The sequence below is a fragment of the Trichoplusia ni genome, chromosome 3 (assembly GCF_003590095.1).
Source record: "Trichoplusia ni isolate ovarian cell line Hi5 chromosome 3, tn1, whole genome shotgun sequence".
NCBI classification, from domain to species: Eukaryota; Metazoa; Arthropoda; class Insecta; order Lepidoptera; family Noctuidae; genus Trichoplusia; species Trichoplusia ni.
This window is the reverse complement of record NC_039480.1, coordinates 4,858,038-4,877,037: the sequence shown is the minus strand read 5'-3', so window position 1 is coordinate 4,877,037 and position 19,000 is coordinate 4,858,038. Positions and strand designations below refer to the sequence as shown.

General features: G+C 34.4%; 1 protein-coding gene across 1 annotated transcript in view; it reads right to left on the bottom strand.

Moving 5' to 3' along the window:
* LOC113509000 (translational regulator orb2) overlaps positions 1–19,000 on the bottom strand; it is a 79,413-nt gene that overhangs the window by 41,371 nt on the left and 19,042 nt on the right. The window contains exon 2 of the mRNA XM_026892231.1: positions 6,508–6,592. Coding sequence (XP_026748032.1) covers positions 6,508–6,592 — 85 coding nt within the window. The remainder of the gene's footprint in view (positions 1–6,507; positions 6,593–19,000) is intronic.

The window sequence follows — 19,000 nt, the reverse complement described above, 5'->3', positions numbered from 1 at the left end:
AAAAGGCTGGGCCAATGATATTAAGGTAGTGAAAGCAGGACAGAGCTATACACTTCGTAGCCGCATCTCTCTTACACACCCGCTAAAATATTACTTTAAGTATTGTCTGTAGACTCTATGTTGATTGCTTGAATAGAAACACTATATATGGTCACGATTTCTTTATCTATTGTATCAAAATTGATCTAGCTATTGAAGCTTGAAGAAGTTACAGACAAACTCACAAATTTTCGTTATTTATGCATTTTATGTCTATGCTATTAAAGCACTCGTTTGTTTTTAATTAAAAAGCTACAGCACTGTATCTTGATTTATTTTATGAACTATATTAATTATAATTTTAATATTTGTAGAACAAATAAGCTATGCTTGTACAATTAAAATGCTAAATGAATAGTTTCATCTGTAAATTATTATCATTGTTTCAACAATATTTAGTAAGCTTGTTATCTTTTTACTCCATCAAAGTATTTTATTAAAAATTCAATACGCAAAATTATTTCAGTGAAACTTTAAAATTATTTCTTAATATTCCACTGTCAATTAAAAGTAATTCTAAAAGCTTTGCGTAAGTGTTTTAGTTTTAAAAAGAATTTAATTATCAAAAGGAGCGTATCCGATTTCAAAATAAGCATGAAGGAATGCGGCTGTATGTTTTGATATCTAAGCCTCAGAGCAAATAAAACGCAAGAAATGTCACTGGTGGCGCGAAAAAATAAACAATGCGTTATAAATACCATCCCACTAACATTTCATTTCGTAATACGCGTTTCATTAATAAAATGTATTTTATTTTGTGTCATTTATTTAATTTTGTACTTGAATTGGTCAACGCCATTTTAGTTTTGAATTTATTACCGCGCCAAGGCAAAGGGAAAATGTTACATCCTCACCTCGACTTACTAATTGATTATGAATTGTAAATGTTACACAGTTAATGAATATTAATTGAAAAAATATATATTTCAACGTAAAGTTACCGAAAATAATCAAATATTCCCAAATTTCGATATCCACTTTTCTTGAAGCACAACAAAAAAATAACTAACTCAATTTTTGTAACAGAGTTCACTGCACTCCAAACGGCCCGCGTAATATTTTTTTTATAAAAATAGACCGAACACGCGACGCCCACGGTTCTAATTTCGTATATTTTAAAAAGTTACGGACGCATGCGCCTCGCTCGCGCGCGCTCACCTACTGACAGCGCACATCACAGATTCGACTCGATTGTTATCGATTACCCGGCTATTTTAAAAATCCGGCCCAACCCACCGAAAATGTCAAACGCCCTGCCTTCTTAATTCGGCCGTTTATTACTAGCAGGATAACGCTACCAAATTCGAATGTTCTATTTCAGAATCAGTGCAGTAGGAATAAATGAATATTTAATTTGATTGGTTGTAATGGAAACTGTAAGCGAAGAACTAAGTCACGCGCTTGCCGTCACTTTAGTCGCGATAGTTATTTTTAACTTGTCTAAGACTAGCTAGCCAAATGTGAAAATGTCAGCAGTCTGTGTGGTTATTTTGCATTGATATTAGAGTTTATTAGGTTTTGTTTTTACAGCCAGACTATTAAAAGACGATCTAATGATGATATGTGACCTATTTTGAAAATGTCGCATTCTATTGTCACTTAGCGTTCATTCCTGAGTTTGTTTTTTTATACAAGCATTAAAATATTGATGGATATTGAAATCGACTCTACAATTCTAAATTCAGCTTCGTATAAATACATTTTATAGGTAACATCCATTGAAAGGACTATACTAAAAGTAAACTGGCTTAATATAAGGCTAGATGGCGTTGTATGAAAATTGTTGAAAATCTATTAGTTACACCTGCACAACATATCATCCCAAATGATTTTCAGTCACATTCAAATCGTTCGAAAGAAAAAAAAACAAACCCCGGCCATTTTTATCCGCCTTTAAACTTATATTTACCACTCTTAATTCTTATTTCCTTACAAATTTTCTTAAGATTTCAGTAAAGCGAGACGGCTAGCTATCTTTTGTCTCGCTTCCATCACTCCAGCAATGTTCCTGAGGTAGCTCATAGCTATAATAGCACTTGACGCATTCACGACTTTTTAAAATAAAACAACCTTATTAAATTAATAATATTGTTTAAACAACAAAAACATACAACCAACTAATTTAAAAAGACCTTAATTTTTACGAGACCAAAATGACGCCATTTCATAGTAAATAAAAAGTCAACAAAATCGATTCATCCAGTACAAAGTTCTGACGTAATATACAAAAAAAAAACAAATTAAAGATGAATTGGCAACCTCCTCTTTTTGAAGTCGAAAAACAGTATAATTTCAGTACTGTGCATGTTATTACATTTACAAAGACCTCAAGGTTAGCAGAAGGCTGTTCGAGTGACGTAGAACGTAGAAATACTAGATGTGGCATACGTAGTTGAGATTTGTTGACTGTAGTGAAATTGTGTTAAATAGGTGATAAGAGTTGATGTTGCACTTTTTAAAAGTTCCGTAATACGCATAGGATAAGATTGTAACTCTATTACTAAGGCTTTGCTGTTTATCTGTCTGTCACGAGGATGTATCTCATGAACTTGACAGCTAAACAGTTGCGAATTTTTCAGATGATGAAATCTAAAATTTCTGCTGCCGCTATAAGGACAAATATAATTTTAATGGGCGATATTTTTTTCATTTCTCTTCCTTTATTTTTTGTACAGGGCCCTCGATCTAGCGAGACCGATTCACACATGACCAGGTTTCCACATCCAGATACAGCCTGGTGACAGACGTATAAACTGCAGAGCTTTAGTAATAAGGATCATCCCACCTTTAGGGTACAGAACACTAAAAACAGACCAAAACCTGTATCGGAAGAGAGAAAACTGATTAATTTAATTAAATTCAGTAATAACCAGTGCAAAAATAATTCAGGAAGTCAGAAGCTAGAAAGTCTGACAACCAGTCTAACTGAGGGGTATCGTGTTGCCCAGGTAACTGGGTTGAGAAGGTCAGATAGGCAGTCGCCCCTTGTAAAACACTGGTACTTAGCTGAATCCCGTTGGAAGCTGACCCCAACATAGTTGGGAAAGGTTAGGACGATGATATGCAATACCTATTTATAATAACGACGAGAGAATAAAAGTTTATTGCGGTCCTAATCACTGGTTGTTTTTAATATGCAAAACAAAATGGCCGACACAAGGATACATAAAGGAGGGGTTAACGATTATTTTAATGGCCGCGACAAGATTTAATAAAAACGAAGTGCTTTTTAAATGTTATGTGTTGACAGTTTTGTATAGAAATATACTGTTTGGTATTTTTATACTAATACTGGCTGTTACTCGCGACTTTGCCTGCGTGGATGTCGCATATGTACCTATGTGTTATATCCGAAAATCTGCCTTTAAAAGATTTTGAGGAGAGGTGTGAACTACCTTCATGCCAAATTTCATATATATCGGTCTAGCGTTTTGGGCGTGAAGTTGTAACAAACATACTATTACCACACTCTCAAATTTCCGTATTTATAATATTTCTGTGAAGTCACCACGAGAAAGCTGACGTGACGCGAGTTCAATCTCCGCGTAGGACAAGCGTTTGTGTGATACACGGATGCTTGTCCTGAGTCTGGGTGTCTTGTGCATGTGATTAGTATGTTTGTGAAACTCCCGAACCACATGAATTAAGTACCTTTGTGCAAGATTTAAAAAAAAAACTAGGTACTTATTAAATTATAACGCATCTAGAAAATAGGCGTCTTTGTAAACGGTGACTACTAACCATCGCTACTCAATAACGTCAGCAAAATAAACTGTGTCAAGTTTGTAATGTTTATGTTGTTTTCATTGATGACGTAACCGCATATTGTGAGAATCTAGATTAACTTACAATTCAAGAAAAAGAAGAAATGGGACAAACTTTTGCTTTTTGTGTAATTTTTTTAAAAAAAGCTTACTTAACAATGTCTCGAATCGTGTTATTTTTTTAAGTTGAACGCCGTCTTTAATTTAGTCTGCAATATTTATTTTATGTTTATATTAAAAAATATCACAAAAATAAATTGATTAAACACTTACCATTTTCTATATCTACTAATATTATAAAGAGGAAACCTTTGTATGTTTGTATTGAAGAGGCTCAAAAACTACTGGACCGATTTCAAAATTTATTTTACCATTACTTAGAGGGATTCTTCCGAATCCGTATAGGCTATATTTTATCCCGGAAAATAAGCTTAAAAAAATTATGTCCACCCGTGCGAAGCCGGGGCAGGTCGCTAGTCTATTTATAATCTATACACTAATATATAAAGCTGAAGAGTTTGTTTGAACGCGCTAATCTCAGAAACTACTGGTCCAAATTGAAAAAATATTTTTGTGTTATTTTTGGGTTATAGACCATTCATTGAGAAAGGTTTTAGTCTACAAACCATCACGCTGCGACTAATAGGAGCGAAGATACAATGGAAAATGTGAAAAAATACAGGGCAGGTATAAATCATAACTTATATCTTCTACCCACGGGGACGAAGTCGCGGGCAACAACTAGTTTATTATAATTAACTGATTTCCTACTATTTTACAATTTATTATAATTAATTGTATGCTATGATTGTTATACTGTCTGTACCATTCCACGTTAAAAAGGAACTCACGACGTATTAGCAACGTAGTATTACGTGGGGCCACAAGACTAGCGAGTCCCGTGACAATACTCCAGGTAAAAATAGGTTCCTAAACCTAGTCTAGGTAATGTTGCATGTACTGAAATACCATTTAATGATTATTTGGAATATTTTTTATTGTTAGGGACATGACAGACTAAGCAGAGAGTAACTTATTAATAAGTGGTAAGGATCTATGGTTGAAAAGAAAGACTTATGTCTTAATAATAACATCGGAAGACAATCTGTAAGCCTCAAAAAGCTATTTACAATGGAACTAAATATTTTTTTCTATTTATTAGTTTCATTTTTAATCTTTATTATGAGCAAACATTACTATCATTATTTTGGGAATAGTTTCGGAACCAATCCTATTTTCCAATCATGAGCTGACACGGCGGGAGATCGCGAGTCCAACTTCGAATCGCGACCCTTAATAAATAGTGATGAGCTAAGATTATAAAATTAAATTCTTTTTAACTTTTTAAACGACTTCGGTAAAAATATTGGTAAATATGGTCTTATTACCGCTTCCGCTTACGTCAGGGCCACGCCAGTTAGTCAACAGCATTGGTAGCTGTTATTGTCACGTCTAACTAATCTGTGAGGACTACAGCTTCTGTGAGGAATATAGTTACACACAAGTTTGTATAATTAATGCGGACAACATCACATACATTGTTCTGAACCCAAAGTAAGTTGCTAAAGCACTCGTGTTATGGAATTCAGATACAACGAAGGTACCACAAACACCCAGACCCGAGACAATGTAGAAATAAGAATTTTTACATTGACCCGACCGGGGATCGAACCCGGGACCTCAGAGCTAGCGAAACCTTGAAACCGGTGCGTACGCCACTCGACCACGGAGGTCGTCAAAACGTATTTGTATCACTAACGTATTTGTTTAATCGCAAAAATAGTTCAATAAATATATTACACATCAGTTTATGCTTAATTTTGACTGTATTCTGACTGTATGTCAGATATAGCTGTAATAACTAACTCTCCTTTTACGTAATCGGATAATAGTAGCCTCTGTTTTAATCCAAGGTGTCAGCTATCTGCATACAAAATTTCACCGTAATCGTTGCAACTATTTAGATGTGAAGAAGTAATATACTCGTAACTACGTACACATGTACAGATTGTATACTTTTGCATTTGTAATATTATTGCGTTTTTTTCTTAATTCTAAATGTTTATAGTTAATGTTGTTGTTGTATCACAAGATCTATTGAACCGTTTTTCCATTTGGGTTTTGGAAACTCTTTTAGCGATAAAGCAAAAATTTATTTTTCAGTACCATTACTGTATTATTTTTTCAGTGTCACAGGCCTTATAAAACTTGGAAAAGTCAAAGTTGTCACGTGTCAGCTGGTTTTAATTATCGTAATTCAGTTTCAGTTCAATTCAATTTTAGGACATTATAAACTTTAGATATATATGAAACGACGTACTTATAATCTTGATAAATACCGACAAAAGTTAATTAATTCAATTCCACACGTCATTTCCACACGCTTTGTTAATTATTTTAATAACAATATGCTACCTGCATTGAATTAACTTAATACAACGCCATCTTTTATTTTGAAAAGGAAACTGACAATTAATCATAGATGTCGTAACCAAATTTTCTTCAGAAAAAAAATGGCATGATTTGAATTTAGAATAACATCGCGTTGATCCTTAGCTTAATATACGCAGTTAAAAACAAGAGCAATTAATTTTAAACCATACGTGATTGCAATAGAGTCTAATTTTTATTATCAATCGAAGGTTAGATAACCTAAATTTTTACCGTTAGCTAGAATTTGAGTTCCGCTTAAATTCAAGTTTACCTTTCATGTGATCTGAAGTGTCTGCTCTCATAATATCTGTTAAGTAGTGCTCAAGTGACCGCATGTTGTCTAAACCACTGCGTTCCTGTAACAAAATAAAAAGAAATTTAATAAAAAATGTCAAAGAAGTTTCTTATATTCGCAAGATGGCCGAAAATGGGCTATAAGAAATAGCACAAGCCAGTGTAAAACAAGTGATTAAAACCGTGGTAATATTAAAAACATACGGGGCCCATAATTAACTGTGACGAATTTAATTAAATTGGTCATTTTTATGTTTTTCTCACAGCCATACTAATTACATATGTAAAATGTAAGCTTTGGACGCTTATGGTGAACAGTATTAGCTATCTCCGCAGTATTTTTATCGAAATTCGTCGAGCATTTTAGTGTAGAGACTTGTAGAGTCACACAAACATTATCCTTTATGATGTTAGTTTTTTTTTTAATCAGTAAGGTGATCAGAAGCGGCTGCATACGTACGGGCTAAAGACGACAAAATTGTGTCGATCTTATCGATTCTTCTATAATCCAACCCTATACAGAAAAATAGCATCCCGCCAAAAAAATACATTAATAGCGATATCGATTATTAGAAGTTTTGCTTAATATAAAATTTTATACTTAGTTCATAAAAATTTTCATGCTTTACTGCGAAAGAGAGCGGCAATCGTAGTCCTAGGGCAGCCGACATATTAAGTTAAGTGAATTATAATTAATGTTAAACACAAACTAGTATTAAGTTCTGATAAGATACAGTCTGGGATAATGACAGAGGTTACCGCGGTAATCTCGGTTTAAACCTCAGTTAAGCTCCATTGATGGAGGATCAGAGCTTGTGGTTAGATAACTAATATCTATTGAGAGCATGTTATAATATTCAACAATGGCGTGAAAGGGATTTGGGGGGTGATAGGCCTACCGTGATGGCCTAGCTTTCTCCAACAAGTATTTCACTCTAACACCTCCGATTTAGTAACTACTTCTGATATATGTCGTTGCTGTGTCCAAGACAGTCAATCGTTTTGGACACATTTAAATTTTCTGTATGATTTTCGTTGGTTATCATTGTTGAACCTGATTCACAGAATTGACAATCATGGGAAGGTGTGACATGCTAGTCTCATTAAAAAATATGTTGGAGACTTCTACCAGTGTCACTGTTTACAGCTGAGTGTGGTATATAAAGTACCTAACTGTTAAGTTTTACAAGGAGCGACTGCCTATCTGACCTCCTCAACCCAGTTACCTGGGCAACACGGTACCCCTTGGTTAGACTGGCTGTCAGATTTTATAGCTTCTGACTTGTGTGACTGACCTGTGACGACTGTCAATGATGTGCAACTAATCTACATCAATTGAAAACTTAATAGGTACCTATTTTATTTGGTAAAAGTGTCTACTAGACAGACCATTGCAATTAAGCTTTGCTTATAAAAAAAATATACTGTAGGCATCACTGGCTACGCAAGTCACAACGTGCTACGCGCGTAGATTCTAAGAAGAGAGACAACGGAATTTAATATTGTAAGTATTTTCACTGAGAATCCATAGAAATCCCCTTTCCCGAATAAAAGTTCATTATGGACTTTGAACCCTTTTAAATCAACCCTCATAATATAACCAAATGAAAAAATAATTGAAATTGTTGACAACGCCATTTTATATTCTGTTTCATTTAATAAATGGAGGGAAAGATAGTATAATAACTTCAAAGGCAATAGCATAAAGCCATACAGCCAGTTGCGTGAAACATCGACGATTATGTACATCCTTGAAGTGAAATAATCAATATTATTCATATCAAGCCACACAAGCTACGGAAAACATTATTTTAATATTCTAACCAAAATGGCGTCGAAAATTATCGATGGCAAAATCAAAACGCAATTTCCTTACCAAAGCCTGAAATTGCAGTAAAAAAAGTAATAAAACAAATACGTTCTCAGTTTCACAAACGACTATGTGTTATGTAAACTTCAGTTGACAACCAATCGCGGAGCTGTGCAGCAACACTCAACGGCTCCTGATTGGACGACAATGTATTAGTAAAAAAATCAATTATAATGCCGCGCCCCTATTGGTAGATGCATACTTCAATAGAGTTCTCTACTTGCGTGACCTAATTTGAATTTAGAATCGCATTGCGTTGACCTTTCGACCTATATGCAGTATGTTTTAAAAGGAAGAAGAATTTTAAAATGCTCTTCAACACCTTTATTAAACCCTAACCCGTGGAAATAAAGTTCATTTTTATTTAGCAGGAAAATGTTGGTTGAAGTAGTTTGTTTAATTAATTTTCGACTTTATGTCATGGTAGTAAGAATCAATGTTGCCTGTAGTTTCCTTAGCGTTATGGCGCAATGCTGTTCTGACGTCACACTGCGTAGCGGGAAAATAGGTCAGTAGGTTTACAGTATGGCTTTTCTGCCAGTTAAGTTAGACCTCTGATGCAACAAAAGCACTTGAGAAAACAGGTCTTTGTTGAATGGTTATGTTGAAAACTTTTTACAATGGTGTCTATAATTGGTTCTGTATCGATTTTTACAACTAAATGTTTACATTAGACATTAAATGCTTTTCTCTTGCTATTTATTTTTAATTACTCATAAAAAACAAAACTTAAATGTCCACGCTAGCAATTTATAGTTTAATTTGAAGAAAAGCGTAATACGATACTGTCTGTCTCTTTCTATTGTATGCATGCAGAAAGAGAGGTCGTTATCGACTTTCCGATGTTGAATTTATGGTGAAATATAATAAACCTACATGTTATCATGTTTATTTGGCATTATACAAGTCTCCTTAGTCCCTCACTTTTTCCAAGCTATGTTGTTGCGGTTTTTAATGTCACCGGTTATAAGTACCATTTTTAACATGCCTCTCTGACTTCCTAAAAGCATTTAATAAGGTAATTATCCCTAAAACAATAATGAAACCAAATCCTATAAACAAGTCACATTACTCCTCGCTAACGCTGACGAATCTCTCAAATGTATTGAACTGACAAGTCAAAGTCACGTCACTTGTCAAAACGGAATGTCATTCATATAAATTAGAAGTTTTCTATTCTAATGCGATATTGTCAATGCCTCAGGATACATCTGTCAATACGGCTTCCTTACTCTCCTTGCGGCGTTATTTAAAATATAATGTCGTTCAATCAACGGTAACTTAAAATAGTTAAAATAGATGTCAGTTTATTTTGAGGTTAAGTGTGAAAACTCCATTAATACGAATGGACTTTTAAAATTATGTTTTTAGCTCCCTGGACTTCCATGATTATAGCCCAGGTATATGAAAAAAAAGAAGTAAAGCGCGTTTGTAGTCAGGAAATAGAAATACAGTAATAAAACTTGGTAAAAGAGAGACAGCCAAAGATGTTATATTAATATCTAGGTTCCCGTTTTAATCTGTGGCACCTTAAAAACATCTTTGTAAAATCAAGTGACAATTTTGAATAAAATAAGATTAATATATTTAAAAACCTAAAAACCCACGACTTTAAATGTAACTCCATTCAAATTTTATCAAAATCAGTCGAACCGTTTTATAGTTGTAAATTGCATTGTCATCGGGTTTGAAGCTACCCTGAAAATTTCAGCCAGCTAGCTTATCGGGAAGTGCCTCAAATTGACTTACAAAAATCCAACCGGAACAACAAACACACAAGAAAAGTGAGTGTATAAAAACGTGGAAACAAAAACTGTTTGATTTTAACTAGTGACTGCCATCTTTATTGGTAATCCTTTTAAGTTATCGAAAAGAAAACTTATTATACTTATTGTAAAAGCATTATAAAAACACTCTATTTAATTTCCGATATTCCAAAAGTGCGGAAGCTTCGAAATTAATAGGACAGGACTATCTTTCATCATCATGTGTTGATAAAATCATATTACTCATGAACATAATGTTTATAAATTATTAATCTATATTAATACTAGCTGTTGCCCGCGACTTCACCCGCGTGGTTAGAAGAAATTGCGACTATAACTTGAGATTTAAACTATCCTATCTCTCAAGTCGGATCGAACTGCACATGGTGTGCGAATTTTATTATAATCGGTTAAGTGGTTTAGGAGTCCATTGAGGACAAACATTGTGACACGAGATTTATATATATTAAGATTGTAAAGAGGTTAAGTTTGTTTGGTTGAGATGTTGTAGATAATCTCAATAACAAATAAATCTATCTAGAAACTATTTTACTAATAGAAGCCTGCGTTATTTATGAGTGTCATAGGAAATATAATCCCTATCTGTCTAACAAGGGCTAGTCTGACTAAATGAAGCAGCTAAGTACCAGTGTTTTACAAGGAGCGACTGCCTATCTGACCTCCTCAACCCAGTTACAGGCAACAACCCCCTAGCAAGACTGATTGTCAGACAATCTGACTTCTGACTATAGTAACTGTAAAAATGAAGTGAAAAAAAGACATACATTCAAGTTAAATAAAAGCTTCTAAATAAAGTGTTAGTGCTGTTTTATTTTTTATCTATTTTTATTATCAAAAAACATGGTTTTCATAGGTACCCCAAAATAAGGTCGTATATTCAAACTATTCAAATAAATACTTCAATATAACAACACAGCTTTCCAATAAACTTGCTGGCAACTTTAACAGGCTTCCAGTACCGCCAACTGACAGAATCCACAATGCAGCCAATCGCACGCGAAGCAGGAAATTAGGTTAGCTTAGCAATTCGAAAATAGAACGAAGCGAACGGAAGTTGTTAGAATTTTTTTTTTGTAATCTTAGATATTGTCGTTTCGTGCGATACTGCATACTGACGATGTTGTTTTTTTAAATTTGCATAATGTTCAGCAAGGAGGTTTTGAATTCTTGTCGTTAAATATGTATCATGCAACCTCTTTGCATGAAAATTATCTTTGGTTATATGGCTTAAAGTAATGGTATATCGTGTTTACGATATTTAACATGACTACTAAAATACCTATTCAAGTAGTCTAGACTTCGGTGAATTGATAAATAACATGAAACAAGTTAAAGAAGTCACTGAGAAATTGACAGGCTCTGAGGAATCTATACTTCTATACTAATATATAAAGCTGAAGAGTTTGTTTGTTTGTTTGTTTGAACGAGCTAATCTAAGGAACTACTGGTTCAAACTTTTTTGTTGAATAGACCATTCATCGAGGTAGGTTTTAAGGTATAAACCATCACGTTGCGACTAATAGGAGCGAAGATACAATGAAAAATGGGGAAAAAACAGGGTAGATATAAATCATAACTTATATCTTCTAACCACGCGGACGAAGTCGCGGGCAACAGCTAGTAACTAATAAAGGTATAAATATATGACAGTTGTACTTGTGAAAGAGTTTAGTTCGCAGAGCGCTGTCTTTCTTCCACATAGTCCATAACGCCTATTCAATGTTGTATTGTATTACAAGTTGGTCTAGTGGTGCTTGCCTGACTGCTATACCGGAGGTCGTGGGTTAAATTCACATCCAGGACAAATGTTTGTGTGATGAGCACGATCATTTGTTCTGGTGTCTGGGTGTAATTTATCTATATTATGTATATATTTAGAACTATATAACTATGTCTTACAGTTATCCAGAACTCATAATACAAGCTTTGCTTAGTTTTTAAAGACTTGGGTGTTGTGTGACAAGTTGTGGAATATTAAATTAAAAAATGTATGAGAATGACATTCCGTTTCGACAAGTGACGTGACTTTGACTTGTCAGTTCAATACATTTGAGTGATTCGTCAGCGTTAGCGCGACGAGTAATGTAACTTGTTAATAGGCCCACGCTTGGATATATTATCAAGGTTTTATTGTCTTTATCTAATATTTATCTCAGAAGCCTTATCTATAGATGATCTTGTTACTTGCGTGTGTTATGAAACGATACGATTTAAGAAGTTTTTTTTATGAAAACGTTTATTTAATGTGTTCGCGGGGAGTTTTATAAATATTCAAGTCACATGCACAAAGACACCGAAACTCAGGACAAGCATTCGTGGATCACACAAATACTTGTCCTATGCGGGGTTCGAACACGCATGCACACATGGGGACCTCAACCACTCGGCTATCTATGTAGTGAATTAACGAAAATCATATTGAAAAGGGATGAATAGCAATAGAATGTTTTTGTAAGAGCTAATGTAATGAAATCATTTAATCTATAAGTAGGATATATCATCGCTTTTGAATGTCTTTTTGTTACATAGCTAGAGTTGTCATTTCCTATCTGACTACCCTGAGAAGAAATGTCAATACAAACTCAGGGGTCGCTGTCTCTTCAAATTAACCCTTGGCTCAAAAAGTGGGGTGTTATGAGTTTGACGTGTCGTTCTATCTGTAGCTCCCGAACGGTTTGAGCGTTTAATATAGTTTGTATTAAATGTAAATTATTTGCGACAGTTCTTATACATGTATAATAAAAATCGGTTGAGCTGTTTAAAATTGGTATTGAGTTATTTTCGAAGGTTTTTAAAATTTTATATAATGTTAACATCATAAATATTAAAGAAAGGGATACGAAATTGTATATATGCGGTATACAGCTGTGATTTCATACCAACGAGATAAAAGCGATCTGTCAAAACTGTCAATAAATTAGAAAAAAACGATAAGATATGAGATGGTCTATTTAGTATGGGAGTTACGAAATAACGAGTCTGATTCATTCATTTATAATCGTTTAATTTGTATTACAGCTTGTAACTAAGAGGCGCACTGGTTAACCGATCACAGGTTAAGTAACGATTGGCGCGGCAGTTCATAGATGGGTGACCGGATATGTGATATCAACGTTCTCCGTGTTTCGGATCATCAATCATTGTGGGTCCCGACTGGTTTGCGTACATCTTTGACAGTGGTTACAGGGAGTTAGAAGCTAAAAAGTCTGAGAACCAGTCTAACCAAGGGATATCGTGTTGTCGGTAACTGGGTTGAAGAGGTCAGGTAGGCAGTCGCTCCTATGGGCGTACCCCAAGTTGCACCACAACACCCGGTCCTCCGTCTTCCGCATCCAGTACGAGCTAGCTACTTCAATAGATACTCAATCTTTATTGCTTCCATAAATTAACAGTTGGTAGTTTGTAATATACATATAGACACAAATGCGGACCCTGTTGGACTCGGCAAATTTATAGAAGAGAAGAAGAACGCTTTCTTATACATAAAGTTTTTTCTCTCACAGCAATAGCACTTATAAAAAGGAAGTGGTGAAGGGTGGGCGAAACTGGGTGCTGTCCAATATAATCTGACCTTCAAAAAATGCTACTTAGTAGCCTAATTTGAATAAATGACATTTGATTTTGATACTATTGCTTAATTCTTATAAAACTTTAGGTTTATTCAAGTCATCGATCCATCGGGTTTTTTTTATTTTTAAACCCGTACCAAAAATAAGGCAGAAAGCTCTCCGGATACCTCAAAACTATGACAAATGTAACCAAACCCAGAGGGATGGCAACTCTACCTTAAATATACCAACACCAATACCACATGATGAGATTTCGTCAAAATACAGATAAGTAACCTGTTCGTGATAACAGATATCGCGTGATTGAGTTGTTTGTCAACTGATAAGAACAGTTCATGTGTTGGCTGACCCCTGACGTGTTGACAAATTATAGTCATACCAGCTGTGGGCCGCGGACCCAAATAAAAAGGATAAAACCGGATAAAATCTATCCTATATGTTAATCCTGGTAATAAACTATCTGTATATCAAGTTTCGTCGAAATCCGTTCAGTGGTTTTTGCGTGAAAGAGATAAATACACACATACAAAGTGGTTAGTAGTAATGGCTGACCTGAGTAATGTTACTTTCTTATACAAAAACCTTTAAGTTAATAAGAATAATAATCCTTAATACAAAACGGAACTCTATAACTGAGGCACCGCTGTCTGTCTGTGAAACCATCGGTCAACACTGTACCTCATGAACCACTGGACGGATTTAGACGAAACTTGGTACACATATTGTTATTTATTGGTTAGTTAGTTATATTCATTAGTTTATAATCAGGATTAACACAAAGGATAATTGTTATCACAATTTTATGATCCCCTAGTATCATTTACAATTTGTAACGGGCACTGTGGTCAACAGAACAGCTAGTTAAAATACAACAATACCAAAATATTGCCCTTACTTATCCATTTAAGAACTTTACTCAGCCAAGTCTTGTTCTTGCATAAGCTGTGAGTATTTAACACGTTCTGTTCTTGTTATCAAAGACAGACCAACATTACCAGTTATGGCTGAGTCGAATTTGCATGTCAGGTCAACGTACGATAAACGAAACGTCAAAACGGGGCGAATGGGGACGACTGGAGTTTGATCACCACAGATAGTACAAACGTTTTGTATTAAACCTTTTTTGTTATTTTTTTTTATATAAAAGAAAGGTTTTATTGTAGAATCAGAGGGTCGAGGCAATTTGATGTGGGTTTCAAATGGAAAGGGGATGTAAAATTTACAACTGTTCTTTCTTAATAAAATATAGTTAACAACTGGCTTAAACCAAGATTTACGAGATTTAAGTCCGAGCCTAATTGCTTAACTTTATTTTGTAATAATATCTAAAGTTATCTAGGTTGATAGGTTACGTACTTTTATTCTATAGTTTATTTGTAGCTTAAAACCTAGTATGAAAATTAGTCCTCAATGTATAATAAAACGGCAAATATATGAGAAGGAAATTTTTGACAAGTGACGTGACTTTGACTTGTCAGTTCAATACATTTGAGTGATTCGTCAGCGTTAGCGCGAGGAGTCATGTAACTTGTCAACATTTTTAAGACTTTCTAGTAAAGTCTCCACCTGCTCTGTTGACACTTTAATTTCAAAAGAACTATGCTTGCTTTAGAAGTAGGTTATCAGCTCATTGGCAAACGCAAACATGGCTTATCTGAGCATGATTTTAAGAACCAAAATATCGTCGACATTGTTACGTGCATGTGACGTAAAAGGGAGAGATTTTTACTTTAAATAAAATTAAAATTCATCATTTGTCAATGCTATCTTGAAAAAAATAAAAAGGTATATATTCTATAACATTAAAAAAGTTACATTTAGTTTTTTGCCTAATAATAGGATTTAGAAATCGAAATACCCACGTCTTAAATGGTTTTATAGTTGTAAATTGCATTGACATTGAGTTTGAAGCTACCCTGAAAATGTCAGCCTGCTACGTTATTGGGAAGTGCCTCAAAATTGAGTTGCAAAAATACAACCGGAACGAGAAACAAACAAGAAAGTGAGTGGGAAAATCATAAGTATTGGAGTTTTTATTGTCAAATAAGAAAAGCCATTCAGTTTTACAGAAACACTGGATAATGAATTCATCTTATAAACCACGATTAGTGGAAAGACTCCCGCAGGCTGTTACCATGGTTACTTACTTTTAAACAAAAGCAGCTATCTATATCTTCTCGTCATGTATATTTTGACGTAAAACTTACTCAAATAGAAAAGTGACGTCTCTGTGACGTTTATTAATTGTTACATAGGCATTTCTATTGGTTGGCAACATCTTAATATCTATGTATGAACACTATCTCACTTGAAAAAGGAGGAAAAATAGGTAAAAATCAAAAACTTTTATCATAACAATGTTTCCGCACAGTATCAGGAAGTTGGAGTAAATTTCCAATGTCACTGGATTCAGCTGAACACCAGTATGTAACAGAGCGACTGTCTATCTGACAACACAACACATGTTACTGGGTAACACAGTATCACATAGTAAGGCTTGACAAAATTGTAATGACATAACGACTGTCAAAGATCATAGTATGACAGGACTATTGCTAGGGCAGGTACGTTAAAAAATGGTCACCCATCCAAAGATCAAACAAAGGAAGTGCTGCTTGACCTTAATCATCATTCAAACTGTTTAGATTATACTGATTAATTACCTAATTGACGTTTCAAAAAGATTTCAATGTTTATCTTTGAACAAATTAAGTTGTATATATTTTGACGACAAATGAATTGAAAAATAGTAAAAATTCTGACTGAGTTTATCACCTAACATTCTTTTTATGTCGTAAATGATGACGACCTCCGTGGTCGAGTGGCGTACGCACCGGTTTCAAGGTGTCGCTAGCTCTGAGGTCCCGGGTCCGATCCCCGGCCGGGTCAATGTTAAAATTCACATTTCTACATTGTCTCGGGTCTGGGTGTTTGTGGTATCTTCGTTGTATCTAAATTCCATAACACAAGTGCTGTAGCAACTTACTTTGGGTTCAGAACAGTGTATGTTGTTCGCATTTATTATTTATTTATATATTTTCGTCACAATGAGATTATATTTTTAAATAATAGATTAGAGTTCAAAAACCTAAGAAAATCATTAGATAAATGTAGTAATGACATAAAGTTACAAAGAAGCGCCAAAAAGAAAACTGACAGATCAAAAAAGATGGCGTCGTTTATTGGGTTCTAAATCATGTGTCCTTTGGGGAATCATACTAAAAGGCACAGAACAATAAAATATACATAACATTTCTGTTAATGTAACCCACTAACCTAGAACAAAATAACTCAAAGCAAAACTACGTGAAAACATAACCTAAAAAGAAAAAAAAATAGTCAATAGTACTTCAAAACGATTCTACCTATTGCACTCGTAAAACTATACCTGTCTCTGTCACGCGGTATATGTTAGAGCGGGAGCTGCAAAATGGCGTATTCACGTGAAATGACGACGGCAATGCAAGTAACCTTGAAAAACTATTACCTAGCGATAAGAGAATTCTCTACGAGCGCATTGTACCCATTTTTCATCCTTTTTTACGTGAACTAAAAACTAAAATTTCCTAACATTTTTCAGTTGTAAAACACTAAAAATTACAACATAACCTAAATCAAATTTCATCCGGATTTTTTTTAATTATTATCTTTTCCACACATATGGCTTTTCGGTCCGAAACTAGGCAAAGCATGTACTACGATAAACAGACAACTGATAGAATGACTCATAATAAAATATGTGATAAATAATCTTTTAATAGAATTTTAGCATTCAATCCCTGATTTTACAGTTTTAAATTACAGAGAGCAAGCGTAGAGATCAATACTCTATGGCTATTGAAGTAGCCACGGCTGAATATTAGATCATCATTTGACAAGTGTGGCTGAATGGCATAATAACTGTGCTTAAAGAGTATATTATAATGATGTTTAGCCATTCTAAGCCGAACTAAGGAATTTAAGTCTTCGGGTTTCACAGACATCAAGCCACATGCACAATTTAAATAGACTCAGGACAAGCATTTGTGGATCACAAAATTGTGATCGTCGTTGTCCTACGCGGGGATCGAATGCGCGGTATGTTAGCCCAGTGAGGTTGGCGAGGTGACCTCAACCACTCGGTTATCCTTACAGCCTTACAACCCTTAGTATCGCGAGTCCGTCTCGCACTTGACAGGTCTTTAGTGCGTTTGCTTTATCTATTCTTCCAAGTATTTGCGAGGTGTTGCCATTATCTTTGCAACACATTTATGTATTATAAATATAAATCATAACATTCATTATCGTACCAATACAGGCTTATCAGTAAATCAGGTTTAAATATTTTACTGATAACAGTTTATTTTATATTTTTTATTATATTTAGTTATTGACCTTTTCATAAGTGATTTTTATTTTAAACTTTTTCACTTTAAAAAAAAAGGTGGAGTCTGTGAGTTTATGTCGTTGTGGGGGGTAATCTTAGGATACGCTGAAGAGATTTGGAAATAACGTTTACTAATAGAAAGCTTTTTTATTTTAGTAGCACAGGCAAAATGAAGTATCTTAGTAGGATCTTAGTAAATGATGAGGGATATTAACATTATTTAAAATTTAAATCGTCATTTGATTTAATGGTTTTATTAATACAGAAAATTACCATGGCAGCTTAATCCTATTAATATTATAAACGCGAAAGTTTGTGCGTATGGATGTTTGTGACTCTTTCACGCAAAAATTTGGACTGAATTTGATTTTCTGATAGTTTACTATCTGGATCTACACCAATTTTACGTAAGCGTGGTGATCAATGCTTGAACCTTCCCTATACTGAAAGAGGCCTGTGCCCAGCCGTGGGATGTAAATAGGCTGGTATTACTTTTATTGTATAAAATAATCATTGGCTAATATTATTATCTATACTAATACATAAGGCTGAAGAATTTGTTTGTTTGTTTGAACGCGCTAATCTCAGGAACTAATGGTTCAAATTGAAAAGTTCTTTTTGTGTCGAATAGACCATTTATCGAGGAAGGCTATAGGCTATATGCGCCTATAGGCTGCGACTAATAGGAGCGAAGATACAAAGGAAAATGTGAAAAAAATATGGCAGGTATAAATTATAACTTATATCTTCTACCCACGGGGACGAAGTCGCGGGCAACAGCTAGTCATTACATAAAGTACCTACTATACAGTTATTATTTTCCTGTATAACCTACGACTTTATCTTATCGTTAATTCGTACACATGCACGTTTTAACA